The sequence below is a fragment of the Phytophthora parasitica genome, assembly GCF_000247585.1.
Source record: "Phytophthora parasitica INRA-310 unplaced genomic scaffold supercont2.42, whole genome shotgun sequence".
Taxonomy (NCBI): Eukaryota; Oomycota; class Peronosporomycetes; order Peronosporales; family Peronosporaceae; genus Phytophthora; species Phytophthora nicotianae.
In genome coordinates this window covers 45651-56133 of record NW_008649028.1, presented here as the reverse complement: position 1 = coordinate 56133, position 10483 = coordinate 45651, and the positions used below count along the sequence as shown (strand labels likewise).

The following is a 10483-nucleotide window of genomic DNA, read 5'->3' as shown; positions in this document are numbered from 1 at the left end:
CTTGATGAGTCTTACTCTGGTATTTTTAAAGAGATTGAATGCTCGTGTGGCCTCGACCCACATTGTTTCATCAAACGGGAATTTAGTTCGAGCTAGCGATGGGAGTCTGTGCAAGTCGCCGTTGGCCTTCGTTGACACAGTTTTATGAGTTCGATACTCCAGAGGTGGTTCTTGGGGATGGAACTTGCTCGCGAGTATTTCGTGCGCGAGAGCGTGCTAGTGGTGGATTAGTTGCTATCAAACGTTTGGACAAAGCGAAGCAGCAGCTGATCAATGAAGATCCTGTCCAGTGGGAGCGTGAGGTGGCGTTATTACGTCGTTGTGCTTCTCACCCGAATGTGGTAGCACTACACGATGTAATGGAGACACGTGAGTTCGTATACATCGTCATGGAGCTTGCAGAGGGTGGGGAACTCTTCCAGGCTCTAATTGATGAAGGAGCGTACTCGGAATGGGACGCTCGACGTTTCATTGCAGACCTTCTTGAAGCATTACGCTTTCTCCACGAGCTTGGCATTGCGCACAGGTAGGCAGAATCTTTAAACGGGCTGTCCGTAGTGCTTCTCACTGCCTTGTTGATCCAGAGACGTCAAGCCGGAAAACTTACTGCTAACATCAACGAGTCCAAAGCTTGCAAGCATTAAACTGGCAGATTTTGGTCTTGCAGCACTCGTCGAAGAGAGTAGTTTGCTTTCCAATGGTCGGATGACCTGGGCCTACTGCGCACCCGAGGTCTTCAAAGCAGCACAATTATCCGAGTCTCCAGACGATATGGAAGCCTCAATGCCCAAGCCAGCGCGAAGCTCCCAAGTTGGTGTCCAGAGTGATGTATGGAGCGTGGGCATCGTGCTCTACGTGCTGCTAAGCGGAGTTCATCCATTCGATCCCGATGGCCGACAGACTCGAGACCAAATGATAAGCAACATCCAATCTGGACAGTTTTCCATGACTGGACCTCGTTGGGAAGCCATCTCGAGCGAGGCTAAAGATTTGATCTCGGCGCTGCTTCATGTAGACCCTGGAGCGCGATCTACTGCTGCTAAAGCACTCAGCCATGAATGGTTCAAGGCACAACGCACGTCGCGCCAATCTTTGGCTGTCTCGACTGACGACACGAATAACCTCCAGCAGTATCGCCACCTCATGCGTCGCAAATTTCGGGTACGTCTATCGATCACAGTATTTTCCGTTTGTACTTGGTTTTGAGCTGACGTGCTTCCTCCAATATACTTGCTGATAGACGAGTGTTATAGCTGCAGTTGCCGCAGATACACTCCGTCGCAGTCTAAAGAAAAGCCGTCACTCTACTGGATCGGTAGCTGGTAATGAAACAACCGAAATCGCCCCAGTTCCATCTCCTGGTGGTGAGATTTCACCATGTCAGTCTTCGCCTGCTAGCACTTCAGCTGCGGTTGTTGCTGTCACCGGTGAAACGAGTGATGCATGTCCACCAGTGGCTACTCATTCCGTGCTGAAGCATATATTCCACCACGATTCCCAGGAAGATAGCGGTTCATTCGAAGTAATGGCAGCGGCTGCGACAGATGCAGATGTGAACGACATCACAATTAATGTCTAAAATAAATCTTCAGCCTACCTATTAGCGATGTAGCTTCATGTCATCGAAGAACCCAGGCCTCGCGATCCGTACTCCTCCATGGTTTCCACTCGCAGTCCCTCGCATCGATCCGGTACCACCCTCGCCAGCGACACCATCGACCAGGTCCCAATAAGCCCCTCGGACACTTTGTGGTGGGTTTTCATCCATACCACCAGGTTTAATGACTCCACCTGCTTCGACGTGGATGCTCTTCACGTTCACAAGGTTTGAGTTAACGTAGCTAGACCCTCCACCACCTCCGCCAACAATTCCGGGTGAAAATCCTCCCCCACCGCCTCCAAAAATTCCTCCTCCTCCGCCTCCTCCAAACTCAGCGCCATCTCCACCCTGCATTGAAGTGCCATTCGTACCAACAAATTTGCATATAGGGTTGAACTCATCGCATTTCCCAGCAGATCCACCCGCAACGTCTCCACCTGGACGACCACAACGAACGTCGTCACCTTCTTGGGGTTTTCTGGCTTTGCAAGCTCCCCCTCCCCCTCCATTCCTGCATGTTCCGCCACCACCTCCACCTGCAGCGATTAAGATGTACTCGATTCCGTACGCACCTTGACGATAAATACTCGTAAAGCCTCCGCCCCCTCCACATGCAGATTCCTTGTTACCACTGTGTCCTTGTCCGCCACCAGGAAGCCCCCCTTTCGCTGTAGATACTTGCGTGGTGACGAGAACACCGCCAGGTATCTTTATGGTTTTGTTTTCAGCCCCCGCATCGTAATTCTCTTCATCTGGATTCTCAACCATTCGAGCAAATTTACCTCCACTACCTCCTGCTCCAACCGAGAAATAGAGGGTTTCACCAGGAAACACCGGGCATATCCCCTCAACAAACGCGCCGCCGCCGCCGTGGCCTACTGTTTGGCCACGCAAAAGTCCACTACCCCCACCAGCGCCCCAAGCCTGGAATTTCAAGAGCTTCACATCGCGTGGCACTTTGTACTCATGCACCTCGGCAGTCACGAAGCTTAGAATTCCAGACGATAGTAGATGAACGCGACGATGAGCGTTTCGATCTTTCGCAAGAATCACAGCATTGCATTTTGGCCATGTACATATCACCTTGCGCAGGTCACAATCGTCAAGTTCGTGGGCAAGTCGCGTTTGTTCCAGTGCCAACAATTCATGAGCCCCTCCTTGATATACCTGACCACACCCCAATCGACATCGTAAATCTCCAACTGGCCTCCTAACACACAGATCCCGCATATGTGGCACCGCTAGATCAAAGTGTGGTAACCAAATGCCACACTCTCGTGGACAATACACTATGCGACTTGAGCATTTCTCTTCTTCCTCAGACTCGTGATCGTATATAACCTCACGCCACTGCCGTCGTTCCATGACCACATTGCAACCCAGACGGCATATCATGAGCCTTCTCGGACACTCGACACGCTCGTGTTCTTCAAGACTAAATTCACGTGGAAGCCACAGCTCGCAGCCCCATCGACAGGGCGCTCGACCCAAACGGAATCGCTCTTCGGTCCGCGTCAAAATACGACAAACCCGACGGCGCTCTCTAATCGCGGGTTTGGCGTTAGTATCCTCTTGTTTTGCGTTTTCAAGCTCTTCTTCATTTAGATCATGCTCTATCTCTTCGCATCGTTCGATTTCGCGCCGCGGGTCCTTCCGTGCTGGATCAATTGAGGTTAGTAGGTGATTCTCTCGAGCCTTCAGAAACACTTCACGCTCACGGCGGAACCGAGCATCAATGTACGCCAGACTCCTGCCCTTTGTATTCGTCCTCCTCTTGCTTTTCTTTATTTCCTTGGTGTTATTGCCAGTCTCCATTTCGGCGCGGGTATCGTCGTCACCATCAATCGTCAAGTGTTCACCCGTGACACTGCTTTCCAGTTGGCGCAGAGCATTCTCCAGCTCCTCCTTCTCTCGCTTTTGCTGCTCCGTTGCCATATTGTTCCTCTCTTCTGCAGTTTTAAGACTTTCTTCGTGTCTCCGTGCTCGTTGCAATGCTGATTTCCATTCTTGCTCCTCCTTCCGGCGCCGTAATTCCTCAGTTGTAAGAGCAAACCTTGCCTGGCGTTTCGGACGTCGAATTTCGTGTATAAATGTTTTTGTAGCGAAGGTGTCGTGCACGCAGTCTCCTGAAAGTTCATTGAAATAAAAAGTGTGGGATGTCTGCGGATCGTAGTAGCGATGCCAACCGCGATCATGCGGTTCGATCTCTTCGCTACGCTCATAAATAAGCGCATGAGCATAGCGGTAACCTTCGTGCAAAATAACTTCATCGGGTTTTTCCACGACAACTCGGTGATCGAGAGCGTGCAAGTAAAACGTGACACCACCAAAACCCTGACATTCACGCCAGTTGCCAAGCGTTCGACCTTTTACAGCATTATCCACAATTGCCGCTGATGCAATCCCGGAAAACTGAACAACAAGACTGGCCTGGTCTAGTTCGTCTTCAAGCTGCTCTGCGTTCTCGAAGAAGCGCTTTGTACGCCATTCTCGAACTGGCAAACCATCAGGTGAAATCCACTGACAATGCTCCGTCTCGCGATTGAAAAAGAAGTACACGTCCGTCCCATTTACTCGGTGAAGTTCCCACTCTGGACGCAAACGATGACGCTCAACGAAGCGAGCATTCGTCTCCATCTTTTCTTTCCAGCCCAGCCGAGCCCGACCTTCTTCTACTAGTTGGGCAGGCACTTGTCGCTGGACAAAACCACTGCGAGTGTTTTCAAACAGACGATTATGGCTTTGAGGTTCCTCGTAGGTATCCCAACCTTTGCCACGAGCCACAGGTGTGCCGTCGTTCTCCTTTACCAGCTTGCGCATGCGGTTCAGAGTATCCAAATCGTTGAAATTATGGGCTAGTCGATTAACCTCGTCTTGCCAAACTCTGCGTCGGTGGGCGACTCGTTCCTCTTCAAGACGAAGCTCCTTCACTCGTACACGCTCAACTCGCTTCTGTAATATCTCTTCCTCAAGGTTTGCGTCACCTTTTGGACTGCCAGGCCGACCTCGACACGCTAACAGAAGCTGAAGAGGGGTCTTGCTGCTGTGGTCTTGTAGAAAGGGACTACAACCATGCTTTTCTGCTAGGCATTGGATCACTCTTTCGTGAGTACACACCAGATTTTCATCACACGCTACGTGCAGTGCGGTGCGACCCTGAAGATTAGGCAGGTGCTTGTACATTTCACGCAGATACGTGTCCAAAAAGAAGCTCATCTCTGACAGTGAAAGCCAATCTGCCGGATCGCCTTCCTTGCGACGTCTTGCTAGTTCATCATCTGTACCTCCTTCTTCCTCCTCTCTCTCGTTGCCGCTATTGGCAGCAAGTTCGTCATGAATGCCACGTTTCGGGAGCTTTTTGTGAAAGCGCGACACAAGATAGTCCATGAAAGATTTTTGTGGTGCTGGCATCTTACAGATTCGGGTGTTATCACCCCCATTCCCGAATAACTTGTTATGCAGCCATTGTACAGATTCAAACAGCCACGATAAATGATAGCGGCGACGTTCGTTGTCTCGTAACTTGCTCTTCATAATGATCTCGTACGTCTTTTGCAGCAAGTGCTCATAGCATTCGCCACACCGCTGCGGTAGATTCGTGATAAATAACCGAAAAGAGTCATCATGTGCACGTAACAGTTGGGAAGCTATCGTGGAACTGCCACTGAATGCAGCCAAATGTAGTCCTGAGTTTTTTAATTTATCCAGCTGGAATATGTCAGCTCCGTGGTCCAGCATTAACGCAGTTATTTCGCTGTGACCGCACATTGCAGCGACCATCAGGGGTGTGCGATGGAAAGAATCCAGATCATCAACTTGAGCGCCTCGCTGAAGAAGCAGCTTCGCGATAGAATGATAGCCATGTTTGCTAGCAATATGCAGAGGAGATTGCATCAACTTTGTGTTCACATCCAATTGAAGAGCGTTCACATCTTGACCACCAAACACAAAGAGTTCAACCTCGTGTAGAATACCCTCCTCCAGTACCCGCAAGAAAGAATATGGTTTCAACGCTGCTGTACGAGGGGACTCAGCACCGTTGCTGTAGCGATCATCACGATTTTTGACAACGTGGAGCAGTCGCTGAGCAAACATCGGACTTTTATCCGGCATGAATCCTTGTGACACAAGTTCGATCAGTACAACATTGCCATCAATTCCCCGCGCAAGCTCCTGCTGGCACCAGTGAGCCCATTGTGGGTGTAACACTTGCACCGAAGGTGATGGCATTTTCTCCACTGCAGCAAAACTGCACGCTGTACGTGATGACTTGACCGGTAACCCTGAGCGAAAGGTCTCATTGTTGTCAGGGCCTCCAGAGCTGTCGATTGCTGCGCCGTAAATGCTAGTGGGTGCATTGCGCTGCAGTTGCAATCAGGACACGTCAGCTCAGCTAGAGTGGATACCGCCCAGAAACCCCTTACCTACCCATTCCATGCCTACCTTGGTCCGCAGTCGATATGACGAGGCTCTGGTCGATATCTCCTGCATCAAGGGCAAATTCCCCGTCAGCAAAAACCCTTTCTGTGTCAGTGTTTGCATCAGTTTCTTGACACTCGCTCCTCTCTCAATATTGGCGACGAGCCAATTCTCCCACTGCTTCGGTAACTCCCCAGGCTGTACGGCAAGTCCTGGTTGAAGATTCTTAATCTTCACTAGTGCAGCTTCAGCAGCTTTAAACTTGGCTTCTCGCGTTGTTTTGCCCATGGCGCTCACGGATTCTCGACCCGTCGGGCCACACACTTTGCCCACGAGCTCCAGTTGCATTTGAAGGAACTCCGACGGCTCGCTATTCGGTGCTACGTCATCAGCACCATCCTCTACTAACTTATACACGACTTGTAACCCAAACTTGGCCGCCTCACGCTCCAGCAGCGCGACGGGCGTAGTGTCCAGGGCCTCCATGAACTTCCTGAGTGCCGCAAGCTTCGTATCGCCTCGCTGGAGCCGCACGATCATTTGCACGAGCTCCGCGAAGTCCAACAGCCCGTCGCCGTTAACATCGATGCTTGCCACAAGCGCGTCAGCCTCCGCAGCGCTGATCTGTTGTCCCATGCGTGTCAGCAGCGCGCGGAACTCCCGCTCGTCAATAGAGCCGCTGCCGTCAGCGTCGCTAATGCGAAACTGCGTAGCGAGCTCTTCGGCTTGAGCCGGCGTGAAGAAAGAGCGATATTCGTCCGGGATCTCATAGGAAAGAGAGGAGGCGAGCGCTGGGGTGCCGCTCATGGATGCGGTGTAGTGCGGACTTGGAGGTTGAAGCGACGCGGTGACCATCACTCTGCGCAACTTAAGTTCGCATTTGGCTCGTTAAGTTCGCTTTTTGGCGGGAAGTTTTATTTTGTAGCGATGGCGTTGAATGCGAAGGCTCGGGAGCTGCTGCGCGAGCTGCAGCGCAGCGATTGGTTGCCGCCGTATAATGTGAGTGGAGTTTAGGGATGGAAGAAGCAAGGTGTATGTGGGCATTGGTATTGATGACGGTCGGCGCTTGACGGTGTGCAGGAAGATCTTGTGCGGCAAGTGGTGGAGGAGTCGGGTGTGCTGGAGGAGGAGATCGCCCGGAAGATGGCGTACGTTATGCTGTTGGAATGAAGTAGCGAGAGTTTGTTGGAGAAAACTGACTTTTTTTCTCCTGCTTGGTGCGAGTACAGAACATTTGATGACAACTTGACCGAGAACACGTTTGTGGCGTGTGGCCTCGTCGTGAACCACCAGTGCCTGCTGCGCAACAAGCGCTGTCTTATCGCCTACGTGTATGAGACTTTGATACCCCAGTTGAAGTGGATGCAAACGTTGCTGAAGTCTCGGTTGAATTTATTCTTTCTTGCAGACATCACCGCATGGAGAAGATTAAGGCGCTGCGATGGGAAACGGGCACCATTATTCCTGCCCAACTAGCCCAGAAGTAAGCTCACTAAATGCGATACCTAGAGGTGTGGTGGGGATTTAGTTGTAAGCCACTGACCCATTGGCGTGCTGTAGCTTGTGCCAACGCGAGGTTCAGTTTTTCAATCAGTATGATCAGCTACTCACGGACTACATGGCCGAATTCGAGCTCGACCTCTCAGCGGTACGGCAACCTTTGCTTATGGGTTATTGCTGCTGTCGTTGCCGTGCTGATCTAGTGCATTGCTCGCGTCACCTCGCAGGATATGAAGCCGCCCAAGGACTTGTACGTGGAGGTGCGGGTGCTGCGGGACTGCGGCGAGGTCATGACCGAAAGCGGACTAGTGAATCTGGAGGCTCACTCACAGCACTTCCTGCGCCGCGTGGACGTAGAGCAGCTCATCCGCCAGGGACTACTGGAACAGATCAAGCGTTGATTCCGACTTCAATGGCTCTTTACATATCAGTCGCAGTCTTTCCGTCCATTTCATTCGCGCCCACTATGTCCAATATCGCCGGTAGGGCTAGGTCTTTCTGTCCAACCTTTACCGCTTATGACCAATCACAGCACTTTTAGAACAAGCATACAGCCTATCAGAGATCAACAGACGTACGTCAGTCTCAACAACGACAAACGCCACTTCGCAACGGATCGCCCAAGAGCTACACCTACACAGGTACAGTTTCCGGAGATGGCGAAGGAGGACGCTTCTAAACCTGCGTCGGGTAAGGATAAGCCTGCGAACCCGAAGAAGACCGCTAGCAAGAAAAGCTCCAGCTTTGTGTTTCCGATCGTCTCAGCTGCTGTCGTCGCAATCGCTGTGGGTTGCGCAACGTACGCGGATGTGCCGCTGAATGCCGATGGTCTGCAGAGTCTTGTGGACCAGATCTCGAACTTCGGAGGCAAACCAGGCCTCGTGGACTCGAGTACGGAGGATGTTCCTTACAAATACGAAACAGACATGGTGGCCTTGCAGGTTCGCCACCTCGTGAGCGAGCTCAAATGCAACGATTCCGACTACACAGCCACCACGCTCTTCGACGGCAAAGTGTTTCACGTCACGGAGCCAATGGAGGCTGAGAAACCCATGGCTAACGACCGAGTCTTCTTCATGCTCAATGGCGCCAATGATGGCGTGTACGTGTCCTGGAACGGTGACTTCGAGTGCGTGGGGAAGGCGGCCGAGGTGGCTGCAGCGTGGCTCGGAGCGGACCGAGACGTGATGGTGAACGGCGTGCGTCTGTATAATCAGATGGGCTGGCCCGTTCGCAACGAGAAGGAACTGCGTGAGACGAAGAGCATCGTTCACGTGTTGCTGGATTTCCAGTTGTGGCAGTGGCCGGGTATCAAGAAGGGTTACAAGTACGTGTTGGAAGATGGCGTGACGTTGACGACTGTGGGTATGAGTCCAAAGGTATTCGACGTCGAGTACTTTTTCAACCAAGAGGAGGCAGATAAGGTTATTGATATCGGATCACCGTTGTTGGACCGGTCAAAAGTCGACGGCAGCAACTCGTCCAAGGTTGTGACCAAGTCCCGCACGAGCCACACTGCCTTCTTGCCCGACAGTCTATTCACACGCGACTTCCAGAAGCGTTCGGCTCGTGTTGCGCGTCTGCCAAGTCCGTCCTATGTGGAGCGCATGCAGCTAGTGCGCTACGCTGCTGGTGAGTTCTACCGCCAGCACTTCGACACTTTCCACTCGCGTGAGTTCCTACCAAAGGGAGCTGATTCGTTCGAGTTTGAGGACTACGTGGAGTGGACCGAGTGGGCAGCTGAAAAACTTCGCGGTTTGGACCCGAGTAAGATACCTGAGGAGTTCCGTGAGGGTGGTCCGCTGTTCCCGAACGCTGAAGACCCTAAAACTTTCCCCAACGCACTGCTGGAAGTGTTCTACGACTACATGAACACGAGCAACAGATTCAAAGCTCTGTTCGATACTGATCAGGGTGCGTGGATCCGCACGAACCTGGACAACGGAGCCGAGAATCTGGTGAAGGATCTGATGGACGAGAAGAGGCGTCCGTCGTATCTGCCTCGTATCATCCAAACCTGGGAAGAAAAATTGGGTCTTGGTGAGCTACGCTACACGTTCCCCAAGCACGACACGAACTCCGTTTCGCACTTTTTCCAGTGGGTTCGCTGGGCCAAGGAACGCGTGAGTTACCTCGGAGATAAGGTGCCTGCCCATGCCCGTCCGGATGGAGATTTGTACCCGAGGTTTACCGTGGAGTTCCAGGAGAAGCTGGTAGGCTTCATCCTTGATGACTACACCAAGGGCTTTATCACGCGCTTGACCAACCCTGAATGGTACGACTGGATGGTGTTTAACCGCGGTCGCAACCACGTTCTCTTCCAGGTTATGCAGGCTTGGCCGCAGTTCGCAGAGTTGGCGATCCGTACATGGGAAGCACGCGTTGGCAACGTCCCGGAGCTGCGCTACAAGCTGCCCGAGTACGTCCAGCACTTCCATCCGCAGCGATTCGTCACGCTGTTCCTGTACTTGAACAACCAGACCAAGATCGGCGGCGAGACTGTGTTCCCGTTCTCGCAGGATCGATACTCGGACGAGAAGATCGTACGCGACGGTATGGATGAGTGCTCTTCCGGACTGGCAGTGCCCCCTCTTGGCTTGCACGCCTCTCTATTTTACGTTCAGACGCCGGAGGGAATTCCCGATGTTATGAGTCGTCACGGTGGATGCCCCCCTCACGAGGGCATCAAGTGGGGCGCTAACTCGTTCATGTGGGATTCGGATTCCGAGGAAGGTGCCGATCTATGGACTACCAAGTAGTTCACCTTGCATGAGTACATGCATGCACTTGGTTGCTCATGCAGTGTAGGGTTCAACTCATAACGAAAATGCAACCAGCTCTTTGTTTTTGAGGTAAAATAGTGATGTTGCAGTAGTGTTTATTTTTTGTAAAAACACGTTTTTACTGCTGGAAGTTCTCACGATTATCTCGTTTCTAAACGGTGTTTCATCCTCAACCCCATTC

General features: G+C 52.0%; 4 protein-coding genes across 5 annotated transcripts; 3 read left to right on the top strand and 1 right to left on the bottom strand.

The window, feature by feature from the left end:
* PPTG_14573 lies at window positions 1-6912 on the bottom strand. Of its 2 annotated transcripts, XM_008911487.1 has the most exons (3): window positions 6044-6912; window positions 1598-5962; window positions 1-1535 (listed from the first exon to the last, which is right to left on the bottom strand). In XM_008911487.1, the coding sequence occupies exons 1-2, from the start codon at window positions 6872-6874 to the stop codon at window positions 1601-1603; spliced, it is 5193 nt and encodes a 1730-aa protein (XP_008909735.1). In that variant the 5' UTR covers window positions 6875-6912; the 3' UTR covers window positions 1-1535; window positions 1598-1600. The 2 variants fall into 2 exon arrangements, with proteins under 2 accessions (XP_008909735.1, XP_008909736.1); XM_008911488.1 differs by lacking the exon at window positions 1-1535 and having other exon boundaries at window positions 1601-5962; window positions 6025-6912.
* PPTG_14574 (CAMK protein kinase) lies at window positions 99-1579 on the top strand (the record flags this gene model as incomplete). The annotated part of the gene is made up of 3 exons (XM_008911489.1): window positions 99-526; window positions 585-1161; window positions 1241-1579. The coding sequence occupies 3 exons, from the start codon at window positions 99-101 to the stop codon at window positions 1577-1579; spliced, it is 1344 nt and encodes a 447-aa protein (XP_008909737.1).
* Window positions 6913-6946: 34 nt separating the features above from the next.
* PPTG_14572 (hypothetical protein) lies at window positions 6947-7920 on the top strand (the record flags this gene model as incomplete). Its single annotated transcript, XM_008911486.1, has 6 exons — window positions 6947-7018; window positions 7100-7167; window positions 7249-7350; window positions 7428-7502; window positions 7580-7667; window positions 7747-7920. The coding sequence occupies 6 exons, from the start codon at window positions 6947-6949 to the stop codon at window positions 7918-7920; spliced, it is 579 nt and encodes a 192-aa protein (XP_008909734.1).
* Window positions 7921-8037: 117 nt separating this feature from the next.
* On the top strand, window positions 8038-10278 carry PPTG_14571 (hypothetical protein; the record flags this gene model as incomplete). Its single annotated transcript, XM_008911485.1, has 1 exon — window positions 8038-10278. One exon carries the CDS (start codon window positions 8038-8040, stop codon window positions 10276-10278), a length of 2241 nt encoding a protein of 746 aa, XP_008909733.1.
* Between the last annotated feature and the right edge of the window lie 205 nt (window positions 10279-10483).